At 38.7% G+C, this 15669-nt stretch overlaps 1 protein-coding gene across 4 annotated transcripts in view; it reads left to right on the plus strand.

Annotated features, from left to right (window-relative positions):
• The first annotated feature begins 994 nt into the window (after window positions 1-994).
• CEP120 (centrosomal protein 120) overlaps window positions 995-15669 on the plus strand; it is a 40616-nt gene continuing 25941 nt past the window's right edge. For 3 of the 4 annotated variants that reach the window (XM_061468667.1, XM_061468670.1, XM_061468671.1), the window contains exons 1-10: window positions 995-1081; window positions 3085-3241; window positions 4099-4213; window positions 5903-6044; window positions 7543-7691; window positions 8888-9085; window positions 11067-11294; window positions 11550-11757; window positions 12874-12987; window positions 14209-14383. In XM_061468667.1, coding sequence (XP_061324651.1) covers window positions 1030-1081; window positions 3085-3241; window positions 4099-4213; window positions 5903-6044; window positions 7543-7691; window positions 8888-9085; window positions 11067-11294; window positions 11550-11757; window positions 12874-12987; window positions 14209-14383 — 1538 coding nt within the window. In that variant the 5' untranslated portion in view covers window positions 995-1029. The remainder of the gene's footprint in view (window positions 1082-3084; window positions 3242-4098; window positions 4214-5902; window positions 6045-7542; window positions 7692-8887; window positions 9086-11066; window positions 11295-11549; window positions 11758-12873; window positions 12988-14208; window positions 14384-15669) is intronic. The other variant, XM_061468668.1, reaches the window with a different exon arrangement.

Here is a 15669-nt window from a genome sequence, read left to right on the forward strand (position 1 = left end):
ATTAACAAAGAAGATGTTTAGTTCAGTGCAAAGTTTTTGCCAGGCTATCTAATAAACTAGAAACTAGGACTTAGACTTGGAACTAGACAGCAGCCTTCCAATACCTGAAGGGGTGTATACAAAACCTGGAGAGGGCCTACTTACAAGGGCCTGTAGTGACAGGACAACAGGGAATGGCTTTAGACTGACAGAGGGTAGATTTAGACCGGATATTGGGAAGATATTCCTTACTGTAACGATCATATTACACTGGCACAGATTGCCCTGAGAAGCTGTGCCTGCCCCCATCCCTGGCAGTGCTCAAGTCCAGGTTGGATGGGGCTTGGAGCAACCTGGTATGGTGGTAGGTGTCCCTGCCTGTGTCAAGGGGTTGGAGCTGGGTGACATTAAGGTCCTTTCCAACCCAAACCATTCTGTAATTCTATGAAACAGAAGATTGTAAAATAAAAATGGTTTCTTTTGCCTCACAGTCACAGCATACATGTAATCTAGGATGCCAGGGGACACACTGATACCTGGTTATTATTGCTTAACTGGGTGTTACCTCATCGGAAGATAGACTATTTTAAGAAATTATCTGAGCACTACAAAGCTGCACTTCTCAGGAGCCAGGTGCAGTATCCTCCCCTGCTACGCATCACAGTGATAGAAATAGGAAACATAAGGAAACTTCGCTGTTTTAATACACAGGATGCCTTGCCTGAATCGTTCCATTGCTAACCCACAAAACAGACCGACGGGTCAATCCAACCAGAAGCAGCCGACGAGAGAAGCGCGAAACAATGCAACTGGTTAGATGCATACCACTGAGTCGCGTAGCGGGCCCAGGGCGCTGAGGGGCGCGGCCTTGTAGTGCCTCGCCGGAAGCGCCGTGCCGTGCGGCAGGCGGTGCCGCAGTGGCAAGGCGGAAGTGCAGTGGCCGGTGGCAGTTGGCGTTTAAAGGTTCCGAGGCGGTAAAAGGGAGGTGAGTGGCGGCAGGGCTTTTATAGCTTCCCGGCCGCCGCAGCAGTCCCCGGGCGGAAGGGGGAGATGGTTTCCAGGGCCATGGATCGGTTGCTGATTGTCGTCTCCGTGCTGGAAGGTAACCGGAGGAGTTCGCGGGCTCCCAGCTGCTTGTCGATGTTTCCGTTCTGGAAGGAAAATTGGGGGGGGGGGCGGTTCAGTGCCCGAGGATGCGTTTTATGTTATGGAATGAGCGAGCTGAGACTCGCTGCATTTAGTTAACTGCTCAATTAATAACGTGGTGGATCTGCATCTCTTGAAGCAGGATAGACTACCCCCAGTTTGTTTCTGGGGTACTTACCCAAAGCATTATTTAAAATCATGTGTACAATAATATTTAAAATAAGTGACATGGCCAGCAGGACCAGGGCAGTGATCATCCCCCTGTAATGCACTGGTGAGCCCGCACCTCAAGTACTGTGTTCAGCTCTGGGCCCCTCACTACAAGAGAGACATTGAGGTGCTGGAGAAGGTCCAGAGAAGGGCAACAGAGCTGGTGCAGGGCCTGGAGCGTGTGATGAGGAACGGCTGAGGGAACTGGGGAGGTTTAGTCTGGGGAAGAGGCTCACGGGGGACCTTATCGCTATCTACAACTGCCCAAAAGGAAGTTGTAGTGAGGTGGGAGTTGGTCTCTTCTACCAAGTAACAGGTGGTAGGACAAGAGGTAATGGCCTTAAGCTGCACCAGGAGGGGCTTGGATTGGGTATTAGGAAAAATTTCATCACTGAAAGCTAATCCAGTATTGGAATAGCCTGCCCAGGGTGCAGGCACTGTCCCTGGAAGTGTTTGCAGACTGTGTAGATGAGGCCCTTAGTGACATGATTTAGTGGTGATCTTGGTAGTTGCTGGGGTAATGGTTGGATTTGATGATCTGAAATGTCTTTTCAAACCCAGCTGATTCTGTGAAAGCCTCCTCCCTTTTCTGTACTACCAAACTCACCTGGCCCGTGTTGCCGTTTGACGTGCAGCTGCTCCCACCATACCTTTGGGATCGAGCCCAAGTGCAGACAGAGACCCCTGTGCTGTGCCGGCCCTCCGGCCCCAACTGCGAGCAGCAGCAGCACAGCCTTGGTGCTCCCTGGCTGGCCGGAAGCCAATGCAGTCAGGCAGCACATGTCAGGACAGTTTAGCATTGGGGTCAAAACGGTGTAGTCCAGCCCATGTGTTGTGGTAATCCCAGTCAGTTCAAGCCCCCTTTTTATTTCTAAGTAGTACTCTGGTGTCTCTAATCCCATATTAGCCATCTACTGTAAGTTTTTTTAGTCACGCTTCATCTTGTATTTCTACTTACTGAGGTATAATTAGTGTGATAGTCTGTGGGGTATGATGGGTTTTTTTTTTTGAAGGGTTTATTTTTTCCCCTTATATTTTGGGTTGTTTGGTTTTTTAGGGGCTGAGTGCTTTCTCCTTGTCAAGTAAATCCTCTCTGTTCATTTAGGTAGTTTGCCAACGCAGGTTTAAAATAGGATACTGTTCTCAAACATGTACATAGGCCACGCTGATATGTGTAAATTTTAAGTATTCATTTTGTCATTTAAATTATTAATCAGAATGTGAGAGGATACTAAGCACAGGACAAATCCTACACAACTTCAGGCACTCTTAATCAAGTAGTGCTTCTTTTTTACGACAGTTGGAAATCCACTTCTCACTGCTTTCATGAGATTGTATTTTGTTGCATTAGTGTGGGGCAGAGATAAAATCTGCAGTAGAGGAAAAACATTTGGTCTGTCTCTCACCTGTTCACTTGGCCTAAATCCAGTCACAATTTCTCAAAATTAAATCATACCAGTTGCCTAGTTTCTTACTCTTTGTTCTTTGTTTTTGTCTTGTCTTGCTGTTTCTGTATGCTTCTCAAATATTCTGTTTCATGTGCTAATGTGTGGGGTCTCTTTTTTTTTTTTTTTGTGCCTGCATAGTAGGAAGATTTTTTTTAATTCTTTTAATATAAAGAACAGAGCTTTAGAGTAAGTGCAGGGAAGACGGCAAAGGAAATATGTTTTTATGTCATTGGTTTATGTCAGAAATCTCAGCTCTCACTTCTTTTTTTGGTGATGGCACATGGCAGTTACTCTCTTACAGGCCGCTGTTTTCCAAAACGACCCAAGCACCTGCTTATAGTTGAGGCAAAGTTTGATGGTGAACAGTTGGCTACTGATCCTGTCGAGCACACGGATCAGCCAGAATTTGCTACAGAGCTGGCTTGGGAACTTGACAGAAAAGCGCTTCATCAGCACAGGTAATATTAGAAACTTCAGTCTAATTCGGAAATAAAACTTAATTTTCTTTTCTTTACAGCTACTGAAATACAGTTTTTCTGTTACTGTCATTTGAATTCTTTTTTTTTTTTTTAGCTGTGCCCTGACCTACCATAATGTTGCCACAAGAAACAAAAGTAGTATGTAGCAAAATGAGTGATATAAGGGTATGTTTTTACTCTAATGAAAAAAAAACAAGAGCTTATAGTAAATTAATAATTCTGTAGTTCAAGCTTTGGATTCAAGCTTTCTCATGTATATAGTGACAAAGAATTAACTTCAAGCCTGAAATGCCTATTTTTAAATGCTTCTGAAAATGTGAAAAATTGAATAAGATTTCTATGACTCTTATTTAGGCTGACAGATTTTAATGTTACCTTTGTATTTTCAAAGAATTTAAAAAGGCCATGTGATCTTTGAGAAAAAAATGCCTAATGTACCTTGTGCTAGATACCTTATCTATGTCTCTAAGTATTGTTTGGTGCTGTCACAAAGATCTTTTGCATAAGTCCTGTTTTTAAGATACCTTTACAAGTAAAATTCCACTTTCATGTGAGGTGCAGTGCTTATTTTTCGTATGTGGACAATCTTGCATTTATTTGTCACTAATGACTTTAATAACACTTGAGGCTTGGTGAGACTTTGGTATACTCGTCTGACAAAATCAATCCACTTCATTTCATCTCTTAATGATGAATTTTAGACCTTCAGTATCAATTCAGTTTCTGACCTACAGAAACTAGCTATTTAACAAATTTTGTATTATTACTATGCTTGAAATGTAAATTTGTGAACAGGTAACTTTTACATTTTGATTTCAACTGAGTTGTTGTTTCAGGCTGCAGCGTACACCTATCAAACTCCAATGTTGTGTGTTGGATCCTGTATCTTCGTCTAAGGATAACATAGGCTATATTGTACTTGATTTAAGGGCTGTACAGGAAAAGAAACAGGTATGTTATGGGGTCTAAAGCTTTAAAAACTTATGTTTTGATGCTGGTACCATTACAGATAATAGAATTTCAATTAATGTACAGGCAAAAATTGAGTTGTATTTTGGAGTATGACTCCTAAGTGATCACCTACTTCTCTTCTTGTTGTGTTGTTTTTTTTTTAATAGGCCTCTGTGGAAGATATGTTAGGCAATCAGAAGTTCTAGTCCCTTAGCACAGCATAGTATAAGCGTAATTATACATACAAGTTCAACCAAAATTCTGTTGTGCTTGAGCAAAACATTACTGTGATACAGGTCATAACAGTGTCTTATTTTATCCTTTGTAAGGTTCCTGGTGTCCTTAAGGCTTTGTGTTCCATAATAAAGAATAATAAAGATCTCAAATTCCACTGCTTCATGGTCATTGTAGCCAAGGCTGCCCTTGAGCTTCATGTGCCCCACCAGCCCCTAACTAGGAGTCCATGGTCTTAAGTAGCTAAGCCAGTGGCTGAGGTATCAGTCCTGTAACAATTTGTTGATTGGCCAGCTCTGACTGGCCCTTTCCAACCCCTTCTCTTTGACCAGGAGGATTGAGAAAAAAAAACTGCCTGTGCTCCAGGGTCCCTTACTGCTGCTTCCAGGGCTGTGATCTTTCTTGGTACTCCTCAGACTGCTCTTGTATCATTGGTGTCCATATGAAACAACAGCAGTGGATAATAGTCAGTCTACTATGTGAGGCTTGGCAGTCTTGATTACATCCCTGATGTGAGGCCCTGGTAAGCAGCACATCTCTCTAAGGAGCACGTCAGGTCAGCAAGTGGGTGCCTCTGAACCTCTCAGGAGAGAGTTACCTACTACTATCACGCACTGCCTTTCCTTAGTTGTGCTGGCTGTTACACAGGGAGCAGATCAAGCTGCCATACTCAGCTCCAGCTTATCTCATGATGTGATGGGTCTTACATCTTCAGTCTGCAGAATGACAAAGTGGTTCTGCAAGGGTACCTCAAGCACTGGGAGAAGTCTTGTCTTCCTGCAGGGCCTTGCCGTTGCAAGCTTCCGTTCTTCTGCATTATTGCCCCCTCTCCCTTCTATGTGTGCTGGTGGGCAGTTTTTGGCTGTAGGTCTGCTGCAGCCTGCACGGAATCAGCTATCCAATTCCTTCTTGCCTTTCCCTGGTGTTACACAGGCTCCACCTGCTGCAGGAGGTCCTCCACCTCAGCACACTGTCTGCAGGCAGGTCTACTGCCTGTCTCTGTCCCAAAAGAAAGGGCAGGGAACTTCCTGCAGCCTCTCCCTATAGCAGCTCTGTCTGGGTGGAAGCATCACCTACTGCCAGGGTAGATGGTGCAGACCCCTGAACTGGTGCTGCAGCCTTTATTCTGTGATGGGTGCCCACCATTACTGCCTTGAGGGGCAGGTAAGATGAGTGCCCTTGAGCTGTGCAGATGGTCATGGACTGGTGCCCAGTTGCTGGGTTATGTGAGCTTGAAGTCTCTGCAGTTGGCAGGTTGAATGTCCCTTCTCCAAAGAGGAGTCCTCCCTGCACACCTTCCTGTGCAGACTGTCACACCATGCCCAGGCTGATGCACCATGCTCTGTTTGCAGCAAATGAAGTAGTGATGTAGTAGAAAAGCTAGAGCAATTTTTCCTGTAACAGTATCATATTATTTTAATGTTTTTAAAATCCTTTTTGTTTTTAATCATGTAGGCACCCAAATGGTATCCTCTGCTTAGTAACAAGTACACTAAATTTAAATCTGAAATACAAGTAGGTGTTGTGTTGGAGACTGATTCAAAAGCACTGGTTGATGGTTTTAAAGCAAAGGAGGCATCTCCTAGAGAAGGGAAAGGTAAGTAACATAATATCACTCTCTTTGAAAAATATCCTCACTTTTGGATTCCCTTGTACATGCCTCTTGGGTAATTAGTGAAATGTGTCAAAAATATATTAGAACTCAGATACTACTGATAGTAGGTGTCCTTACGTGCTGTGCTTTTCAGTCAATTTTTTAACTGGGATTTTTTGCATGCAAGTTCATAGTTTAAAAAAAAGAACAAAACCAAACCCGTAGGAAAGTTAAAATAAAAAAAAAAAAACACCAACTAAAAACAGATTTATCTCCCCCTTATCCCCCACCCAAAAAGCCTATCTATATAACTTCCAAAGGCTTGAGCCTCTGATGCAACTAGTGGATTTTCTACTACTTATTTTGTATTCTTGCCTTGAGGGTTTTTCCTAGTGCTAAATTTATCATCTGCTTATCATGATCTCTGGTTTTGTAAAAAAAAACTCCCTTAGTTAGCTTACTTCCTCCTTTCAGGTTCACATCAAAGCACAGGGAATTTTGCATACTGTAAACGTTGTAAAAGAGCAAGGAACTATTATAAATGATGTGTTAATCTGCACTTCCCTTGTGATCTTTCTGCCCACAATCTCCTCATGACACTGGGAGAAAATACAAGAAATCCCATATGCTTTCATCCAGCACTGACTTCTACCTCATGCTTTCTGTGGAATAATTGATTCAAAGAAGTTTGCCAGCTTTTCTGTTTCTTTTGCTATCTCAAGGTTATTTAGTGCCATATTTAGGTATTGGAGGAAAACTGATGTGCAGGTTTTTCACAGGCTTAACGTTAATATTACAAGCATTGGGTGTGGCAAAGCTAGACTACCCAGTCCTAGTGTACTCAGATAGTTAAGAAGATGTTTTCCTTTGTATTTTTAATTATTTTCTTTTATTTTTTTGCTTCACTGAGCTAAGTAGTCTAAAATTTCTAGTGTTTGAAATGAAGCCTTTAGGTTAACTAGCAAAAGTGCTGTGTGATTGTTACTGTTTGGTGTAATCTGAGATGCCTTGAATGTATTGGATTACTAGCACTATAAACTAGTTTACCAGAATATAGTCAGTGTTTTATGCACTGAAGTCTTCAGTTGAAAAATCTTTAAATTAAATGTTCTACAGGTGTGTGGAATGAGACATACTTTCAGCAATTGAACAGGTTGCCTTATGCAGTTACTTTATTCCCTTTCATGAATAAAATAAACAGCATGGTAGACTAATGCAGTGAAATAGTCACTGTAATGTTATTCACTGGAACAGTAAATAGAAATACACAGGAGCATTCTGTGTTCAAAATAACATCTGTGCTCACTCCATAGAATTTTTTTTTTTTTATTTTTGTAGCTATACTTATGTATACTTAGGGACTTCTTTGTGTTGAAATGCCTTAGAAGCATCAAGAAGACCTTCTATTTGTAATTTTTCTTTTCACATGTACAATACGTAAAAATAAAATGATAGGTAAGATTCCTGCCACAAGTTACTTAATTTGTTTCTTCTCTCTTAGCATCTGCCCTTCTTTCTGGAATAGACCCTAAAAGTATAGTACCAGTCTTGAATGAAGAAGAAGGTTGTCATCAGATTGGACCGGCGGAATATTGCAGAGACTACTTTGTCTTGTCTGTGACCATTGTGTTTGCCGCACAGTTGGAACAGGTTTGTTTCGTTCCTTTTAAGTTTGTTTTATAGTTTTTAAGAAGTACTGTCTCATGCTGGTATTTTTGCCATGACATGCTTTATTTCTAGTTAGAATTTTTATATTTGAAATTTCCTGTACTAAGTAGCTTTGTCCCATATTGAGTTAATATACATGAGTTTGGATTTTTAAACTTTTATGTAGTGCATGTGAAATTACAGATAAAAGATCAGAATGCTTTTTGAGAACTAAAATGGCATTTTTTTTAAAATTATGAACTTCAATGAAATGCATACATTTATATTATAATATAGTATTAAAAGTATGCTTATGGATAATATCAGTCTTCAGTGTGGTGCCCACATTTGCTGAAGTTCAATGAAGACAAAGTACCTTTCAGATCCATAAGATATATGAAACAGTAGAGCTTGTATGTTGCTAAGGAAGGACTTACTAGGTAGAATTAAGGGCCATGCTGATGTGATTATTTCAGCTTTAGGCTTCAGCTGCTGCGTTCATGCTGGACCGTACCACACTGATACACATTGTCCGATTTAAAAATATAGGTATGCCCAAATTACTGTGAAAGGTATGACTCCAAGCTGATGTGATTTTAATTGATCTGTAACTTACAGTATATGAAAAACTCTTCTCAGTCTTTTCATATTTTTACATAGAAAATATTTTTCCATGGCAGAATTATAGGGCCTTGTGAGGTAAACTTATTGTGATCAGTCTGAGGTAGCTTGTTCCTTTCTAGGCATTGAATTCACAGGTGCAGTGGCTACAGGATGAAGTAGCTGTTTCTGGCTCTTCCAGTCTTTTATTCAATCACGTAAGCTGTTACATAACTCAGTATCTAATCTGCATTGTTTATTTGTACTATATTGTGAAGGCACTGCTGATTTCTGAATATTTGTGCAGTACTTGGCATTATTGAATATGTCAGTTACAGCCCCTGGTGCTGATAAATCTTAAAGGTAGTTCAGACTGGGGCATTTTGCAAGTTACTGGTATAATTGTACAATAAGATATTTTTCTCTTCAGCTTGATTATTAATATTTTCATTTTGTGTGTGTAGTGCAAGCTAGGATTTAGTTCAGCTACTTGGTAGGTTGAGATCACTTTCAGCTCTTAATTTCCAAGCTAATACTTAAGGATTACTGTAACAGCACTTTAATGAAGATGGTATCTCCTTTTCTGCATCTTTTTTCAGTTAGTTCCTACTACTATGAAGCTTCCAGAGCGGCAGCCTGAGTTTTTTTTCTACTATTCATTACTGGGAAATGATGTCACAAATGAGCCTTTCACTGATTTAATTAATCCAAACTTTGAGCCAGAAAGAGCCTCAGTTCGAATACGTAGTACTGTTGATGTCCTTCAAGTTTATCTTTGTGCACAGTCAAAATTGCAGGTAAGCTGTTTCTTCTCAAATGGGAATGAAAATAATGAAAATAGAATATGGCTGGAACCAGAAAACATTTCTCTTTCCAGAACTAGATTGTATTACAGTATTTTTGCTCAAATACAAGTTGATTCCCTTGCTGATATGAAGGAAACCCTAGCAGCACCTAGACGGAGAGCTGTCTCTTCAGTACAGTTGCTATACTAAGCTGGGTTGCACAATGTGATAAAAGGTATTGCTGAAACATGATATTCCCAAAGAGTTAATGTGGCGTTCTCAAGAGCATGTAGCTCTGGGACTTGTTCTGCAATCAGACCACCTGCAACCCACAGTCCTGCTTTGTGCTGCTTGTGATAACCTCACCCATACCAGTTGCTCAGGTCACTTTTTCTTAAGCTCTAAAATCACTGTGTTTTCAGCACCCTTTCTGAATAACAAGGGAGGTCTGGCTTTTTTTCCCCACTCATTAAGCAAATACTATTTTTAAATACACAACAGCCATATTTGGGCTGTTGCAGGATATTGCTTATCTTTAGTTATGCTTTTAAATGGGGGACATGGTTTAGTGGTGGAGTTGCAGTATTAGATTTACAGTTGTACTCGTTGATCTTAAGAGTATTTTACAATCGAAATTATTCTGATGCATAATACTAGATAGTATAGAGAGTGTTTATGGCAATCTGTGTATGGCTCATACTTAACTCATTACAAAATGAGATTGATTGAGGGTAGTATAGTTTCTAATAACATAGGTGGTAAGTAAGACAGTGTTCGTTATACAAAGTCTTGAATCTGGACCCTTTAAAGTTATTTTTCTTTAAACTTGTACAGACTATTCTAGTTTATTATCCGAGTTTAAGAATATTCCTGTTTAAATCTGTTTGTTTCAGGTTATTCTGTTTTTTTTTTACCTCAACTTTAAATATTTTTCTAATTACAGTTTTTGGAAGAAACATGGACTGATGTTTGGAATTTAAACTTAGTCTATGGTCTTGACAGAAAGTATTTAATATAACATATCCATATGTACACATACAGAGAACTGTGTGTTTTCATCATATTAAAGAATGACTTTTTAAACAAGTTCTCATGAGGTCAGATCCACATCTTGATTTACAGGTTTTTTTTTTTCCCCAACTTCTCACCCAGCTATTTAAAATTTAGGATATAGGAACAGAGCATGGTATTCTGATCCTTAATATTTAATATATTTTTTCCAAGAATTAAGACCTTATTTGTAAAAGGTTCTAGCTGCCAGACTCGGGGAGGGGGGTGTTATATGTAATATATGTGTACGTATGTATACCCACTTAGGTATGTATGTTGGCAGCTGACACCTTTTAGCATTAAAGTGTTATAAACATTAAGGATGAGATTACAGTGTTCTCATCTGCTAAAACAGAAGTGATATGTAAGTTTCAAAGAGTAACTTTCACTGAGGAAAATACATTACTTTAGATTGTGGGGTTTCTTTAAGATCATCTTCTACTTACGTGTATAAATGCTTAATCATGGAAGGAAGAAAGAGTTGACTCAAGTTTTGAAAAAGGAATAATGCTTCTTACTAGGGATTAAGAACACAGTTATTCAAAATCCTTGCTCTTTAGGTGGTGTCTAAATATATACACAAAGGCTGAACTTTGCAGTCATGCATTTTGAATGTCACTGTTTCAGGGACAAGAATCTGTGCTGTGTTTAGAAGCCACAGACTACTTAATTCCTTTCCAAAACGGATGGCATGACAGGCCCTTAGAAGGGCAATGCTGTGATCTGCTACTGTGCTAGCACTGGGCAGTTCCTACCTTCTCAATACTGAAATTTCATAGCTGTTGCTGTACTTCTCAAAACACATGTTCTCAGCATACAGGGACTGGACTAGGGATACTCATTTTAACGTGTTATGCTTTTACTACCTATAGTAGAGGGTGATCAGACAGTTCAAGTGGAAAGGGACACACAGTTACATTCAAACACCTTTGTATGTGTGCAGATCCATCTTTGCTGTGGGGACCAGTCTCTTGGAAACACTGAAATACCCCTGTCTGGATTACTGAAGAAGGGAAATGCAGAGATCGATCAACATCCTGTGACAATAGAAGGAGCATTTGTCCTTGTTCCACCAAATAGAGCTGAACAGAAACTGCCACAGTTGCCTTTGGATATGGCTCCTACTGTTGGGGTATCCGTAATTCTGCAAAGGGAGAGCTTGAGTGCCCAGGTATAGCTTACACATTTTTTGTTTTAGACAGTGTTGTACATTTTCATGTTTAAGAAAAAATAATTGACATTTAAAGTCATATTTCACAGTTAAGTATATAAAAGAACCTGAAAGAATAAGTTGCTTTATATGAATATTCCTTCCATTGTTTCATTTTTCTGTGTCAGGAAAATAATCTCAAACTGTAAAAATGTTGTAGATGGAATTTTTCAGTGCAAGCCATGATCAATAAGAAAACTATATTACTTTATTCAGCTTGTGATTCCCTTAAATGCTCCAACTGGACCTAATCAGCCACAGGAGAAAGTACTGTCAGCTGTTAAAGGGAAAACAGGGGGCCTGCAGCAGAGATCCCAGAATGCTCCATCTCAGGTTAGCCACTCTTCTTCAATACAAGATGAAGCAACAGAAAGTGAAGTGGAAAGTCTTAAGTTTGAAAAAGGCATGAAAGTAAAGAAAAAGGGTATGTAGTATGTAACTTCTTTTCTTTATCCAGTTGTCAAGTGTGGTCTTGGATCGCGTACTATGCATTTGTGGTGATTCCAGGAATATAAGAGCCACTTGCCTTAAAAAAAAACAACAAAACCACAAACACCACCACCCCCCCCACCCACCACAAAAAAAAACCAACAACAAACAAACAGGAGGGAAATAAATGTTGCAATTTGAATATGGCAGGTTTTGAAAACATTTGGAAGAGCCAGATTAGAGATTGGGTGGTATGTAGGTAATCAGTGGTGTGGATGGTTATGAGCATGAAAAATAACATAAATGCTTGGAATTCCCTGAATTTGAGAATGGGAAGGTTCAGTACAATACTCGTGAAGAAACTGACTTGCATGAGGAGATGAAATTGTCTAATGTTTGCATTTAATTAGTTTAATTAATAAGTAGAAAGGCAGGGGCAATGTGGTATTTTTAAGATTTCTAAGGAATTTACTATGTGGATAATTCTGAAAACAAACATTCGTACTGCGCAGGTTCTTGGACACAACCAAGCAACTGAAGTTTTTGTGTGGTTTTGCATTATCCTTTTGTAGGGACTTGGTATCCCACATAGCCTTCTAAGACTTCCCTCATTTTGTTTTTGATTTGAGGACTGGTCTGGAGAGATGCCAGAAAGGATCAGAAGAAAGATTGCTATCATGATAGAGTAAAGCTCATAAGAAAGAATGTTATTTTGCTAAATGTTACTGAATGTGAATCTTAAGAGATGGTTTATGAATAAAGCCAAATTACTGTTTTTGTAATCATACTTGTATTACTGTTTGCTTGGGTTTTTTTTTTTTTTGAGATTGATCCTAAAGACACTGAGTTCTATAGAGGAAAATCTGTGTCCCAGAGCATGTTCTCAGGATTTGTCTGCTGATTAAGCCAAATTTTCTTTTAATCCTAACTTACCTAAGCAAAAATTAAGTTTTTTACATGAATATATCAAGAAAATGTATTGTGAACCTAGCAGCTGGTTTGAATTTGCAGTTAAGAAATCCAGGATTGTGCTTTTTTATGAATAGCTATCGTTTTATAACTGTCTGTTTTGGTAAGGTGTAAAACATGTAATTTCACATTTATCTTTCAGGGCTGGTGGCTGAGTCCTGTCAAGTGGTTAACAAACAGCGTACTGAAGAGCTTCCAGTTTTCAAATCACAGAACAGACCAAAGTCACCTCTGTCATCAGATCTGCAAAATCCTGGTAATGGAAAATCTATTGCATTTAGTACATAGAAGGAAATTTTAATATAGTAGCAACTTAAATAAATTTTTGTATGCAGCCTATGTATGTTGTCATATGGCAACTTTGAACACCTGTTCAGCTGTATCATTATGCCAAGCACTTCAGTGACACTACCTAAATCACTGAAAGTTATTTTATTCCTATGTTGTGCTAACTAGCTGATGTTGAATCCTTTTTTGTATTGTTACTGCTAATGCAAATAAACATGCAGGGAAAAAATAAAGTCAATTCTAGGAATTATGTATTTCTTTTAAAATGGCAAAAATGGAAACATTTTAAATAATTATGAAGAAAGACTCATAGAACAACTAGCACTTAACAAAAGGCAGCTGAGCTCTAACACATTTTTCCTTTCTTTCTCTGCTTTACTAATTGAAACATTTTTGGAGGATACCTTTGGTGACTCTTTGTAAAACTTGTAGTTTGGCCTTTTACCCTTTGAAAGCAGTATCAGGTGCCACTGTAAGGACTTGAGAAGCCTGGATGCAATCATACAGTCACTAACCGTAGCTTCTACTTCCTAAATTATAAAATAGATGTCACTGAGGGTGCGTTCTTTTCAAAGGGCATAAGCAGATATGCTTTACAGACCAAGCTAGAACATTAGTTTATTTCAGTAGTTAAACCTAAGCGTGGGAACCACAGTTGATTCTGCCTTACATGATCACTGCTAATTGACCTAATTCTCTTTTTCAGTCCTAAACTAAAGCAAATTAATCCAAAGCAAACTAAATTAAAACAAATAATTTTTTTAATAAGCCCACTTCTTCTGCATGCCCTCAAGTTGGCTGGGAGCAATTATGTAAAATGGTGAAAACCAGAATCTTGTAGCATCCTGAAGAATTTAATGTGTTGGATATTACTCTAAACTTCAGTGAGATAGACTTGCATAGCTTTAAAAATTAAAACAAGGAAAAATACTATGGAATCTTTTCAGAAGATTTAAAATATATTGGGGTTTTGTTTTTTTTTGTTTTTTTTTTTTCTTTGGAAACAGTAACTTACAAATAGAGTGGCTGTTTTTCATAATATTAGCTTATATTGCAAAGAATTGAAATCTGTTGGAAAAGCAACCTATCTGTACTTGCATTTAAAATATGAGACCTAGCTTTAATACATTGTTATTTTGATCAGAAGAAATAATTAAAAATACACACAAATTCTCCTCTGTGTTTTCAGCTGATAATGGTCCAGTAGCTGCATCTCAGCCTGTCCCTGTGGGTGCATCCAGTTCTTCTGAGCCTTCAGCACAGAAAATTGTTATTCCTGCAGCCTCTCACCATTTTTGCTTTTCAATAGATCTGCGAAGTATACGTGGTTTGGAAGTTGGTTTTCCAATAAATTGCATTTTAAGGTATAATTTATTTTTGTTGATCTTATTCTGTTTAATAGCAGTATTTTTGTTTTATTTTTCAATACAAAGCCTTCATAATCTGAATGATTGCTGGAGTATGCTGCCTGATATCTTTCACCTTTAGGTAGCTGATTTTCAGTATCAGATTCCTTGGAATGGTCATCTGACTCATCACTAAACTTGTGAGCATTACAGCATTAAAGATAGTATGTAACACTTCACCTGCACTGTAGTTTGCATTAAATCTCACTTGAATATCTGAGCTCAGACAATACAGATCATCAATCAGTCCTTAGAGGAAAAAAATCATTAGTTGTCTCTTTACTTTCTGGCTGCCTTTCCAGGTGGCTGAGGGAGTAATTTCAGTAGCTTTCCATAGCTCCACCAAGAACTCCTTGAAGTAAGAGACAGATCACCTGTTTTGTGTGTGACAGTGAATCTAAAGGAAGAGCATTCTAATCTTAAAGTGAAGAACCAGTGAAATAGATACATTATCATTCTGAGATGCAGTATTGGGGGTCTTTGAGTAGAAGAAGCAAATCGTAGTAGCAAGAAGTAGCATCTTTGTTGCATTCATTTGTGAGGTTACAAAAAAAGACAAGCTTTTTGGATACATGAGGTTTGTGACTGAAGCAAAAGTAGAAAACTACCAGTGCTGGTTTTGAACAAATGCTTAGACTAATTTGTTACTGATGTCAACATGAAATGAAAGTATGGGAGCACTTTTGGAGAATAAGCAGACGGTAGCTGGGAGGTGGGTGCAAAGTTGGACGAATAAGAACTAAAAAGATGAACTAATTAAAAGTAAGGGTATTGAACCTGGTATCTATATGCAGGTGGGGTTTGTTTGGTTTATTAACATTGCTAGAAATAATTCTAGCCATTAACATTGCTAGAAAAGATAGAAACTTTCTTTTACCAACTGTAAACTTAGAGTTTAAGGTAAGGAGTTTGTAGATATAGGTATGGGTTTGTAGCTTAATAAATAAATAAATAAATTCCTACTCATGGAATATTAGTGTATCGGTGGCATCTGTGAATTCAGTGGCTCATAACAGTTTTTACAGTTTGCCTTCTAGTTTCCATTTGGACCCTTTTGGTGCACATGATGAAGCATACCTATAAGTGGTGATTCAGTTCGACAGTGTTGAGTTTCTGGCTATGCATATATGTTTGCATCTGTTGTTCTGACAAGAGTTTGGTTCAATACAGTTTTAACTGTTTATTGGGAAATTTGTTAATGTTTATGATTCTTGAAGTTTTGTTTGAATTGGGGTGAAATGGTG

The sequence above is a fragment of the Pezoporus flaviventris genome, unplaced genomic scaffold (genome assembly GCF_033815535.1).
Source record: "Pezoporus flaviventris isolate CSIRO_AGI_PZ_B2104156 unplaced genomic scaffold, CSIRO_AGI_Pfla_v1 ptg000050l, whole genome shotgun sequence".
Lineage (NCBI taxonomy): Eukaryota > Metazoa > Chordata > Aves > Psittaciformes > Psittacidae > Pezoporus > Pezoporus flaviventris.